The sequence below is a fragment of the Myotis nattereri genome, assembly GCF_964212035.1.
Source record: "Myotis nattereri genome assembly, chromosome: 5".
Lineage (NCBI taxonomy): Eukaryota > Metazoa > Chordata > Mammalia > Chiroptera > Vespertilionidae > Myotis > Myotis nattereri.
In genome coordinates this window covers 108,034,001-108,047,763 of record NC_138080.1, presented here as the reverse complement: position 1 = coordinate 108,047,763, position 13,763 = coordinate 108,034,001, and the positions used below count along the sequence as shown (strand labels likewise).

General features: G+C 42.1%; 1 protein-coding gene across 1 annotated transcript in view; it reads right to left on the bottom strand.

Annotated features, from left to right (window-relative positions):
• RNF216 (ring finger protein 216) overlaps positions 1-13,763 on the bottom strand; it is a 124,273-nt gene that overhangs the window by 87,775 nt on the left and 22,735 nt on the right. Inside the window, exons 6-11 of the mRNA XM_081092963.1 lie at positions 13,512-13,588; positions 13,038-13,140; positions 8,686-8,850; positions 5,144-5,258; positions 2,507-2,646; positions 1,190-1,240 (exon numbers count right to left, since the gene is read on the bottom strand). Coding sequence (XP_080949089.1) covers positions 1,190-1,240; positions 2,507-2,646; positions 5,144-5,258; positions 8,686-8,850; positions 13,038-13,140; positions 13,512-13,588 — 651 coding nt within the window. The remainder of the gene's footprint in view (positions 1-1,189; positions 1,241-2,506; positions 2,647-5,143; positions 5,259-8,685; positions 8,851-13,037; positions 13,141-13,511; positions 13,589-13,763) is intronic.

Sequence of the window (13,763 nt, the reverse complement as noted above, 5' to 3'; positions counted from 1 at the left end):
GCCGCCACAGCTTCATCCAGAAGGTTGTCCGGAAGGTCGTTTGGCTGTCCGGTCTAATTAGCATATTATGCTTTTATTATTATAGATAGTTAAAGAGAGTGAGATTTTCACTTTTTTGGCGTCATCCTTGGTTTAACGTTATCATATTCATGAATTCTAAGGTGCTAGCAGAACTATACCCTCTGCAATCACATTATATTGCTAATAGGATTATAAGAGTCAGGGACAAGTGGCATGACCGATATTAGCTAAAAAGCTTCAAAAGTTGGATTTTCTCGCCTGGCTGGTGTGGCTTATTGGTTGAGTGTCAACCTATGAGCCAGGAGGTTCGATTTCCGGTCAGGGCACATACCCGGGTTGTGGGCTCAGTCCCCAGTGTGGGGTGTGCAGGAGGCAGCCAATCAGTGATGTTTCTATTGCTCCTTCCCTCTCCCTTACTCTCTGAAATCAATTTTAAAAAAATATATATTTTTAAAGTTGGATTTTCTCTTCTTGTTATAAGATAGTTGTGTTAGAACCATGGTCGGCAAAGTGCGGCTCGCGAGCCACATGCAGCTCTTTGGCCCCTTGAGTGTGGCTCTTCCTAAGACTTAGGAGTACCCTAATTATGTTAATAACAATGTACCTACCTATATAGTTTAAGTTTAAAAAATTTGGCTCTCAAAAGAAATTTCAATTGTACTGTTGATATTTGGCTCTGTTGACTAATGAGTTTGCCGACCGCTGTGTTAGAAGATCACATCCCAAACCAAACTTTATCTTAAGGAACCACCAAAGCTTACTACGGCAGCAATCACAATTCCTACCATGTATTATAAGAAAAGGCTGCTATGAGAGGAGCAGCGAAGAGTACAAAAGCCACCTGGCCCTCAGGTCATACAGATCTCTGCCTCTAACTCGAAGCATTACTTGATTCTAAATTTTCCTCTAAGAGTTCATTCCAACGGCTTCTAGAAGGTGTTCCTTAACAGGAGCACTTCTATCATCTTCCCTTCAATTCTCATCCAGTCTGGTATTAAGAGCAACAATAATGTTTCAAGTGTCTGACTATAACATGGTACAAACTCAGCAGATCAACAGGAGATTATCCGGGAGCCAATGTGCCATCAAAATGCTGAGGACATGTGATAAGAGAAAACAGCCCATTAAAAATACCAGAATAAATGAATTAAGTGAGTTTTCAAAATACCTTTTGATACTGTTCTTCATTCATCTGCAGAGCAAGCAGAAAGTCTTCATGCTGAGGAACAAAATTCCAGACATGCAGACACAAATTTAGTAAAGATGCCACAAACCGTTTAGAATTCATTGCCATAGACATAAAAGAGCTATTAGTAATAGTCATCTTTTCAGTTACATGGTTTACCAGTTTAAAATTTGTTTTATCACATTTTGACCCCCAAAAACATTTTCCAATACTCTGACAAAGTGGCAAAAATGTGCAAAGTGCTTTTGCTGCACCCTATGGTCGCCTCAAGCGAAGCCCTTGTGCCACTGAATGGCAAGCTGCTGAATTAGGCACTTTAAAATGATTGACAGAAAAACTGTGATAATGCAAAATTAGGTATTTGGCAAATATTTTCTCAAAGGGAATGAAGTGATTATTTGTGACCAATGATAAAATTCTCAATCTCAAGCAGAAATTAGAATTTTTGAGAAGTCGTCTTGATCCATCTGTCACAGAGCTACCTGTCCACCTGTCATTAGGTGACATAGCCTTTTTGAAAAAATGTGTGCATGTTGAAGAAAATGATGACTACTGATATAATTTGGTACCACTGGCTTGACTCATGCTAAGGCATCATTGCTTTTGTTTTATTAGTATAAATTCAACACGGTGAAGAGGTAAATAATGTCTTATTACCACAAGAGATCTGACCTTGCAGACCCCTAAAGAGTCTTGGGGCTCTGGCTGGTGTGGCTCAATGGATTGAGCACTGTCCCGTGTGCCAAGAGGTTGCCGGTTTGATTCCCGGTCAGGGCACATTCCCAGGTTCTAGGCTCAATCCCTGGTCAGGGTGCATGCTGGAGACAGCCAATCCATGTTTTTTCCCCCCTTCTCTCTCTCTCTCTCTCTCAAAAAAAAAAATCAATTATTAAAACAAGAGCCTTGGGGAAGTCAGGGGGATCTATGGGTCATACTTTCAGAGCTGCTGGTCTGGACAATAAGTATTAAACAACCAAGATACATAATCGGGTTGGCTGGCATCTGATGGAGATTTGGAAGAATTAAAGAGCTCAATGGCATCTTTCTCTGGTTTTTCTCCACCATTAGGGACTGAGGGGGTCAAACACAATGTGTGCTAAGCTCCAATTAAATTCTCTGCCATAAATCTGAGTCATGAAGCTGTGAACTTCAGTATTATTACAAAACCGTTTTCCTTTTAGAAACTTAATTTATTCAAATCAATCACACAAAAGAAAGGCAAATCTTAAAAGACAGTTTTATGCTAGCCCTAAAAGCAAACCAGAATCCCAGAAACACACTCCATGCACATCTTCCTACCTCTGCCATCTCTTTGACTTTCTGTTCATAGAACTCCTGCTCTTGCTGCACAGCTGGATGGAGGGAACGCCGGTCATAGGACCTACAATGCCGCCGCTTATTTTCCAGAAAGAACATCCTTTTTTCTATTTTTATGTCACCTACAAGATACGACAATGCAAAATCATGCAGACAACTATTTGCTAGGAATACAGGCCAGCCATTCTAGTCTTCTGTGGCCTGGGCCCCACCGACTTTCTAGAAGTACGTTCCGTTCCTCTCCTGCACGCGCCACCACTTGGGGAAACTGAGCTCTAGTCCGTCCCCTAACCTACATGCGCTTTTTGACTTCCGTCTTTCCCCGTTTTATACTCCAACTGGAGCACCTCTCCCATACCATCAGTTTTGTGCTATGTGAATATACCAGTTCATTATCCATTTTACTGCTGAGGACAGGTGGGGTTAGTTCAGGGTTAGTATAAATTGGTCTATTGAACATATGTCTACAATTCAGTCAAGCACACGGGAAGGAATGGAATTGCTGGATCAGCTTGGAAAACTGTGCCCGTTTCCCAATGTCATTCTTCCAATCTACACTTGCCCCGACCAGCGATGTCAGGGAGTCCCCGTCATTCCACACCCACATCCACACCTGGCATCATCAGTGTTCAATTTTAGCCATTCTGTAGGTGCATGCACATGCGTTTTATGTATGTTTTTAAACTTTTTATCTTGAAGATTTCAAATACAAAAGCTGAAAGAATAAGACCTATATTCACAATAGATAACACTTAGAATAAAACACAACAGAATGACAAAATATTACATAATATAAAATTGGTCTGTTCAGGTTTTCTATTTCTTCTGTTGATTGGTAATTTTCATTTTCTAGAAAATTGTCTATTTCATCCAGATTTTCTATTTACCCACAGAAACCTGTTCATAGTAAATCTTTTGATTTTCTCAATATTTAACTTTATCAGGTTCCAGACACATTTTCTAGCATGGGCTAGAACTTCCAGGACTATGTTGAATAACAGTGAATAGGACATTCTTTTTTTTTTTTTTTTTAAACTATATTTGTATTGATTTTAGAGAGGCAGGGAGGGGGGAGAGAGATAGAAACATCAATGAGAGAGAATCACTGATTGGCTGCCTCCTGCACGCCCACACTGGGGATTGAGCCCTGACTGAGAATTGAATCGTGACCTCCTGGTTCATAGGTCGATGCTCAACCATTGAGCCATGCCAGCCGGGCAGGACATCCTTTCCTTGCTCCCAATCTCAGAGGTGGGGGAGAAGGATTCACCTACCATTAAGTCTGATACTAGGAATAGATTTTATTGTAGACATTAGTAAGCTGAGAAAGCTCTTAATTCCTAACTTTCTGAGAGTTTTAATCATGAATAGGTGTTAAATGCCTTTTCTACATCAACTGATACGACCAGGTGATTTTTCTTTAGTCTATTAAATAGTGTATTGTACTGATTTGTTTTTGAATAATGAATCAACCTTACAGTTCTGGAATATACTCCACTTGGTTTTGGTGCATACTAAAAATTATTTTTATGCCCTTGACAGTTGGGCTCATTTGGTTGGGCATTGTCCTGAGCACTGAAAGGTCCCTGGTTTGATTCCCAGTCAGGGCACATACCCAGGTTGTGGGTTAGATCCCCAGTCAGGGTGCATGTGGGAGGCAACTCATCGATGTTTCTCTCACATCAATCAATGTTTCTCTCTCTCTCTCTCTCTCCCCCCTCCTCCCCCTCCCTCCCTCCCTCTCCTTTCCCCTCTCCAATCAATAAAAATATATCCTAAGGTGAGAGTTAAAAACAAAAGTTAAATGGATCTCTAATTTATGAATATTAAACTACTAATGTATATCAAGTGTATTTTCTATTTCTAACTTCCAATGTCCTTAAAGATGATTTAATAAGTACAATATAAGAACCGGAATCTAAAATTAAAAGGGATATATCTGAAACAAGGGGCTAAAATGAAGTTAACAGGGAAAAATGTCAGATGCATCAAAACTGAGAGACTTTTTTAAAAAGCAAGGTGGGTGAACAGACAAGTTTATTTTTTTTTATTTTTTTTTTTAATATATTTTATTGATTTTTTACAGAGAGGAAGGGAGAGGGATAGAGAGTTAGAAACATCAATGAGAGAGAAACATCGATCAGCTGCCTCTTGCACACCCCCTACTGGAGATATGCCCGCAACCAAGGTATATGCCCTTGACCAGAATCGAACCCGGGACCCTTGAATCCGCAGGCTGATGCTCTATCCACTGAGCCAAGCCGATTAGGGCGACAAGAGTTTAATGTGAGCCAAAAGTTGGACATATTTGATTTCACAAAGCAACAACATTCTTAGGCTGTATGGACTTATGTACAGACTCAAAATCACAGCTGCTGTCTTTACACAGCAGATCTCACTTGGAATACTTTGTCTAGCCTGGTACACCCAAACTTTCAAAAAGATACATACTGACAAGCTAGTGAAGTGCACACAGAGAAGGAAAATCAAGATGATGAAGTGGCAACAGATTCCAAGTCTTTTCAGAGGCAAGAGCTACAACCATAGCAGGAAATTTCCGAGGCAAGTGTGTGTGGGAAGGGGACGGTTTTGCACAGCAGCGTCACAGTTTGCCATTACCTTGTTCAAACTTGAAATCTATGTAAGAATACTGGTTCATTTCTTTTCTCTTTTTTCTTTTTCCACTGGTTTCTGGTGATAGCTCCTGCCATTTTTTAATGGCATCAGAAAAGGCCTAAAAATTGAGAAAGAGAAAGATTACCACTATAAATAGGACATGAGAATACCTGGAACACAGGCAATCCCCAAATTTCATTTTGCCTCAGTTTCAGCTTCTCCCCTGCATGGCTTACAGAAACAGGTAGTGGCAAAATAAACAGGTAGATTTAATTATTTTTGTTTTCTCTGACTTTGATGAACTGCTACAATGGCAGAACCAAAAGGCTTGCTGACAAATTAAAGGGCAAGGTAAGTAAACAGAAACTGCTCAAACTGTCCTTGAATGAGTGCAGGTTAAATCACTAAACAAATGGCTAGGGAGCTGTACTGCACAGACATCCCCTATATGGTGTCATCCTGGTCATCACTCCCAGGCCCACTCCCCACATTCCTTCCTTGCTTTCACCTTTGTCCTGGAGCACAGAGTTCTTATGCCAGTGATAATCCCATCTTCCATACCTTTTCGCTTTTCCCTTTTTTATTTAATATTATTATTTTTTGTTAATCCTCACCAGAGGATATTTTTCCCCGTTGCCTTTAAGAGAGAGTGGGGGGAGTGGGGTAGAGAGAGAGAGAGAAACATCAATGTGAGAGAGACACATTGACTGGCTGCCTTCCACATACACCCCAACCAGGGGGCGGGGTATAAACCCACAACCCAGGTATGTGCCCTTGACCGGGAATCGAGCCCATGATCCTATGGTGTGTGGATGACACTCTAACCACTGAACAATACCAGCCAGGGCTTCTCCCCCCTTTTTTAGATCTTCCCATTTAGCATTTAAATGAGCTACAGTCTTTGCCACTGAAAGTCTAGTTACATAGACAAGGTAAGTTAGATGTTCAGAATTCCTTCTTTTCAAGACCTGCTAGTTAGAATTCACACCTACGCACCTCAAAGACACCGTGTCTACGTTTTCTTGCCTCGTAGCCTTTTCCTATGGTCTCCAGTGAAGACATCGATTATCTGAGACGGTTTCAACACCACGCTCTTCATTTCTTCCCTAGTGCTCTCGTAGACATACTCCTCTCTTATAATACCATGGTACTGTTTTAATCTTTTTTAAAAATCTCCTCAAAAAGAAGGAACACTCTTTGGAAGGAAGTGAACTGTGTCCATGATGCCAGTGTCCTCAAGGGATAATAGCCAGTAAGGCTCGGAACCTCCCAGGGACAGAGGAACAGCAGACGCTGAAGCACAACTTTTCTTTTCACTATTTTCCAGCATCTCTCCCTCCAGCTCGCTCATGTTCACTAATCAATACCCACTGGCAGTATTAGTTCCAATGGAGAGAATCAAGAACACAGTCCAGTATGATTTTTAGGATATTTGTGAAAACCGCCAAAGCTCCTTTAAAGAATGACATAAAGACACTATAACGGCCCTGGCCAGTGTGGCTCAATTGGTGGGCATCATCCCATGCACTGAAAGGTTGCTGGTTTGATTCCTGGTCAGGGCACATGCCTGGGTTTCAGGTTTGATCCTGGTGGGGGGTCATGCCAGAGGCAGCTGAAACACAGCCATTGATGTGTTTCGCTCACGTCGATGTTTTTTTTCTCTGTCTCCCTATTTCTCTAAGAAATCAATTTAAAAAATCATAAAAAAACACCACTGTAACGGGCATTTGATGACATAAAAGCTGAGGACAGAGACTGGAGCCTGGGGAGGGGAGAGTGAGAACTTATAGACTGAAGAGAAAATGAAATGATTCTTGGAATCTGCTTCAAAATAGTCTGGGAGGGAGGAAGTGGGTGGAGATCAAACAAGATTGGGCAGTCGCTGATAATTACTGAAGCTGAGTGATGGGTTAAGTGTGGGTTTATTATAATATAATCTTTTTAAAAATATGTGTTTGATGTTTATTAATAATAAATGGGGTGAAAATCCAGGCAAATGTGATTGTCTTCACAGTGAACATACGTCCCCTTAGCTATCATCATGTCTGAGGAGCAGCACACACAGGGGAGACATGTTATTGCTATAACTACAAAGTGGAAGCCTTTTACATCCCTGTCCCCCCGAATGTCGCTTTCTACAGGGCAGGACTCTGCATCATCTGCACCGGCAGAGAGAAGTTGTAATTGAGGCGACCAGAACTCAGCCAACAGTGCTTTCCCTTCAACACGCCATCATTTTCATTTAAATAACATGTAAAGTTTCAAACTATCCACCAAAATAAGCAGACACCATAAAAGATATAAAGGGCCAGTAAGACAAGGAAAGGGCTAAGGAAGGTATAAATGAGGGAAACAGCCACAAAATTCTACAACCTCCTACCCAAGTAACAAGTGGGCCGTGGGATGATCAAACACCTTTGGCAGGGACATTACTAATGAGGACCCCCCTTCCCCAATCACTTCTCCTCTGCGCTCCCTGGGAGCTCAGAAAACAAGCCAGGCCCCATTGCAGCAGTACAGCGCTAGGCAGGGCCTCAAGATAAGAGTCGCAGCTTTCTTGCAGTTAATATTTTCAGAGGGAAGCTCATTCACTTTTCAATGACAGTACAGGCATTCCCTAGTTAGTTAACCTGGGGAATGAGATTCAGAAATAGAAACCACTAACTCTGTATTCCCTTCAGCGTAAATTCACCTAAAATTAACCTATGATCAGGAGTTTGTTGACAGCTGCCTGGATCTTCTTGGCAATTTAAAGGTAGAAGGATCTGACTCAGCATGAAGTCACGTTCACCTGGGGTTCACCATCCTTCAGGTTAAGACGCAGTGGGTGCACCATTAAGATAACTCCACATTTATTTGTCCGTTGGAAAAAAGCATACTGTTTGCTGGGAACAAGAACTTCAGCAGGAGAAATGAATTTCATGGCAGGAGAGGAAGAGGAACAAGCCAAACACCTGTTGGTGCTCTCTTCTGTCCTGACCGCCACGAAACAGGTGCTGTGCAGATGTCACTAATGAGGCATGTCTGCGTTACCCGCTAGTGACCAGCACTCTTCTAAGCCTTGGGATGAAGGCCCTCAAGGGGAGTCTTATTTAGGGCCCCAGAGTCGGTGGACGCTTTCAACGGACTGCCACCTCTCTTCTGAGGCAAACCACCACTCCCAGGGCAGTGCTGCGTTCCTGGGTTCTTTACAAACCCGCCTCAGGGACCTGATAGCTAAGCTACTTGGGACAGGATTGTGTGGCCTGCCCTAAGCCAGAAAGCACATCAGGGAGGAGCAGCACTGGAACACATCCTGCATTTCAAGATAAAATGCAGTACCCTTGTCTTTATGGTCAAGCCAGAACTTCCCTGCTTCTAATATATTATTTCTTTTCATTCAGTTCTTCCTAATCAGCAAATACCTTTGTCTATTTATCTTCACCCTGACAAAGCCATTAGCCCTTTGCCATCATAAACCATCCCCATTTCTACAAGCTGAGCTCTTCCTTGGTTATTACAGGCAGTCGTCTTCCTGACCCCACCAGGAAGATGAAGGAGAGCACCTTTCGGGTGATTGCATAGTGTCCTTTGAGCTCATGCAGGGCCCACTTAATGTCCTGGCTGCTGAGCATTTTGAAGTCGGCCATCAGGAGGTCGGCAGCTTGGATGAAGCAGCGCTGGTCAAGAGGAGCCAATTTAGAATAGTCAAAGAAGTCTACCTTAGGCAACTGAAACGAGAGAGAGGCACAACATTAGAGGCCAGAGGAAATCATCGGAAGGATTGCTGACTAAACAACAATCTCATTCATAATTACTCATAAGGAGGTTACCAGCCCTGAATAGAGATGAAGAAATGGTGATTCAGAGAAGTTAAATGACTATCTGGAGTCTGGAGACTAGTTTTACTAGTAAAAAAGTATAGCTGGGGATTTGAACCCAATCTTTCAGTCATCTTCTTTCCACAAAATGTTTAGAAAATTAAATTTTTCCTGCTATAAAATACGTAAAAGAGGTAACTCAAAAGAATGTGTGGGGAATAGAAAGATGGAGCAACAGACCCCAATGAGGCAGTTCCAAACTATGTTGTCCTTCACCACTTATCTTAAATGCTCCTTTGGACCACAAATAAAGATAATGATTAAGATATATACATATTTTTTTGTTAATCCTCATGGGAGGATATTTTTCCATTGATTCTAGAGAGAGTGGAAGGGAGGGGGAAAGGGAGAGAAAGAGGAGAGAGAAACATCAGTGTGAGAGTCACCTCAATTGGTTGCCTTCTACACGTCTTGACTAGGCTGGGGAAATTATAACCCAGGTATGTGCCCTTGACGGGGAATGGAACCTGCAACCCTAGGTTGTGTGGGCCAACGCTCTAACCACCGAGCACATAGGTCAGGCAAGAATTTTTTTAAAAATCTTCACCGGAGGATATGTTTATTGCTTTGAGAGGAAGGGAAAGGGGGGTTGAGGGGGAGGGTAAGAGAGAGAAATGAACCTGCAACTTGGTATGTGCCCTAACTGGGAATCAAATATAGGCTGATGCTTCAAACAGTTGAGCTACCAGCCAGGCTGATAATGATTAGGATTCAAAAAGTCAAACTTTAGCCATAACCGGTTTGGCTCAGTGGATAGAGCGTCAGCCTGTGGACTGAAAGGTCTCAGGTTCGATTCCGGCCAAGGGCATGTACCTTGGTTACAGGCACATCCCCAGTAGGGGGTGTGCAGGAGGCAGCTGATCGATGTTTCTCTTTCATCGATGTTTCTGACTATTCCTCTCCCTTCCTCTCTGTAAAAAATCAATAAAATGTATTAATAAATAAATAAAAAGTCAAACTTTATATTTTGATACAGGATTTGGTTACACAGGTGTATGCATTGAATATAAATCTTACATCAAAACAATAAACAGTCCAGAGGATGTGGTTCAGTGGTTGCAGTTGGATTCTTGGTCGGGCACAGGCCCAGGTTGTGGGCTCAGTCCCCAGTGGGGGCCGTGCAGGAGGCAGCCCATCCATGATTCCCTCTCATCACTGATGTTTCTCTCTCTCCCCCTCTCCCTTCCTCCGAAATGAGTAATAAATAAGTAAAAAACCAAAAAACCATAAACAGCCTTGGCCAGGTGGCTAAGTTGGATGGAGCATCATCCCATTCACCAAAAGGTTGTGGGTTTGATTCCCAGTCAGGGCATGTACCTGGGTTGTCAGTTCAATCCCTGGTTGGGGTGTGTTTGGGAAGCAGTGAACCAATGTTTCTCTTTCTCTCCCCCTTCCTCTCTAAAATCAATAAACATATCTTTGGGTGAGGATAAAACAAACAAAAAACTATAAACAGATACTGAACTCTAGGCAATGATCTGCAGGCTGAAGTATGTTTTCGGCAGTATATCAATGCTTTTGAGATTTACTTTTAAATACATTATAATGAAATGAAATACAAGAGAGAGCTGCTGATGGACAGAGGGACAGATGGGTGGCAAAGTGGATACAGTAAAATGTTAACTTAAAATACTGCTGGATATATAGGTGATCAATATGAAATCTTTCAACAGGACTCATATTTAAAACTTTTCATGTTTTCAATTTTCAATGTTAAAAAATAACTGAGATGATACAAAAAATCCTGGCCAATTCTTGTTTCATTTTAGGAACTTACTTTGTAGGATGAGCGATATGGAGGATTTGTTTAATTTTTTGTGAGAAAGGGAAGAATTAAATTCAGAATTCAAAGTGGCTCAGATGGGTAAATCCCACTAAAGAATAAATATATTCTGAAATCCGCTGGAGAACCAAGATGGCGGCATAGGTTAACGCTGGAGTTTGCTGCTTTGAACAACTACTTCAAAAGTGAAACTAGGACTGTCTAGGGTGGGGGGATAAAATGGACACATATGTAATACCCTTTGTAATACTTTAAGCAATAAATAAAAAAAATAAAAAAAAAAGTGAAACTAAAAGACGGAAGGGACATCACCCAGAACCACAGGAACGCTGGCTGAGTGGAAGTCCTACAACTAGGAGGAAAGAGAAACGCATACAGACACTCAGAGGAGGCGCAGTGCTGAAGTCAAATTCTGAGGTGCGGAGTGCGCGGAGCGGGCTGGCGTTTTCAATCGGGAGGGAGTCGCAGACTCTGAGCTCCAGATACAGGCGAGTCTTTGGGGACTCAGACTCAAACGGGAGAAGCGGGACTGTCTGGCTTCGGTCAGAGCGAGTGCAGCTTTCTCTCTGAGGTTTGCAGCCGGTGCTGGGACTCAGAGAGGCAGAGCCCCTGGGGACAGGACTGAGAGCCGCCATAACTGCTCTCTCCGGCCCACCCTGTTGATCCTGTGTGACCCGCCCTGCCCAAGCCCTGCACAGAGGCATTTGCCGGATAGCCTCAGGCAAACGCCAGATTAGCACCTCCCTAGAGGACAGAAGTTCTCTCACTGCAGACACAGCTGATTCTCATAGCCACTTGGCCTGGAGGTCAAACCCTCCCTGGTATTAGCTACAACAATCAAGGTTTAACTATAAGACTGCGCACAAAGACCACTAGGGGGTGCACCAAGGAAGCATAACAAAATGCGGAGACAAAGAAACAGGACAAAATTGTCAATGGAAGATATAGAGTTCAGAACCACACTTTTAAGGTCTCTCAAGAACTGTTTAGAAGCCGCCGATAAACTTAATGAGATCTACAAGAAAACTAATGAGACCCTCGATGTTATATTGGGGAACCAACTAGAAATTAAGCATACACGGGCTGAAATAACGAATATTATACAGACTCCGGACAGCAGACCAGAGGAGCGCAAGAATCAAGTCAATGATTTGAAATGCAAGGAAGCAAAAAAAACCCAACCGGAAAAGCAAAATGAAAAAAGAATCCAAAAATGCGAGGATAGTGTAAGGAGCCTCTGGGACAGCTTCAAGTGTACCAACATCAGAATTATAGGGTGCCAGAAGATGAGAGAGAGCAAGATATTGAAAACCTATTTGAAGAAATAATGACAGAAAACTTCCCTCACCTGGTGAAAGAAATGGACTTACAGGTCCAAGAAGCGCGGAGAACCCCAAACAAAAGGAATCCAAAGAGGACCACACCAAGACACATCATAATTAAAATGCCAAGAGCAAAAGATAAAGAGAGAATCTTAAAAACAGCAAGAGAAAGAAACTCAGTTACCTACAAGGGAATACCCATATGACTGTCAGCTGATTTCTCAACAGAAACTTTGCAGGCCAGAAGGGAGTGGCAAGAAATATTCAAAGTGATGAATACCAAGAACCTACAACCAAGATTACTTTATCCAGCAAAGCTATCATTCAGAACTGAAGGTCAGATAAAGAGCTTCACAGATAAGGAAAAGCTAAAGGAGTTCATCACCACCAAACCAGGATTATATGAAATGCTGAAAGGTATCCTTTAAGAAGAGGAAGAGGAAGAAAAAGGTAAAGATACAAATTATGAACAACAAATATGCATCTATCAACAAGTGAATCTAAGAATCAAGTGAATAAATAATCCGATGAACAGAATGAACTGGTGATTATAATAGAATCAGGGACATAGAAAGGGAATGGACTGACTATTCTTGGGGGGGAAAGGGGTGTGGGAGATGCGGGAAGAGACTAGACAAAAATCGTGCACCTATGGATGAGGACAGTGGGTGGGGAGTGAGGGCGGAGGGTGGGGCGGGAACTGGGAGGAGGGGAGTTATGGGGGGGGGGGAAGAGGAACAAATGTAATAATCTGAACAATAAAGATTTAATTAAAAAAAAAAAGAAAAAAAATATATATATATTCTGAAATTCTATTTTCATGGCTAGTCTTTAAAAATGTGTCCTGACAAAGCACTTTCTTCTCATAAAGATGATGAAAAGAAGCAGAGCATTTCCAGGTAGAGACGGCAAAACAAGAACTCAATACTTGCCTTTAACTCATCTTGACTAGCAAGCAGGCTGCTACTAGGGTTGATAATGACTCGATCTTCTCTCTTTGGATAATCTGGGTTTTCCAGAAGAAAATTACAAAGTCTGCAAAAATAAATGAGGTTATTTTCATACTGCTTCCAAATCCCACACTTGCCCATTGATTCAAACTGTTTGAAAAATGAAGTCCTGCGCGGCCGGTGTGGCTCATTGGTTGAGCATTGACCTATGAACCAGGAGGTCACAGTTTGATTCCTGGTCAGGGCACAGGCCCGGGTTGGGGGCTCGATCCCCAGTGTGGGGCGTGCAGGAGGCAGTCAATCAATGATTCTCTCTCATCATCAATGTTTCTATCTCTCTCTCCTTCCCTCTCTGAAATCAATAAAAACATATTTTTTCAAAAAATGGTTAAATTATAAATTTTTGTTTTACTACAATAAAAAAAGAAAGAAAGAAAGGCATGGTGGTATACTCACACATTCAAATCATAATAATTCTTCAAATGAATTAATTCCTCAATATAGCCAGTTGCTACATCTGGAAATCTTGCTTCCTGGAAAGGAATAAAAACATCTGTACATTTCACCCATTAGAATGTTTTCAAATTGCAATAAAAACCAGATGTCAGCCCTTGCTGGTTTGGTTCAGTGGATAGAACGTTGGCCTGTGGACTGAAGGGTCCCGAGTTCCATTCCAGTCAAGGGCAGCACATGCCCAGATTGTGGGCT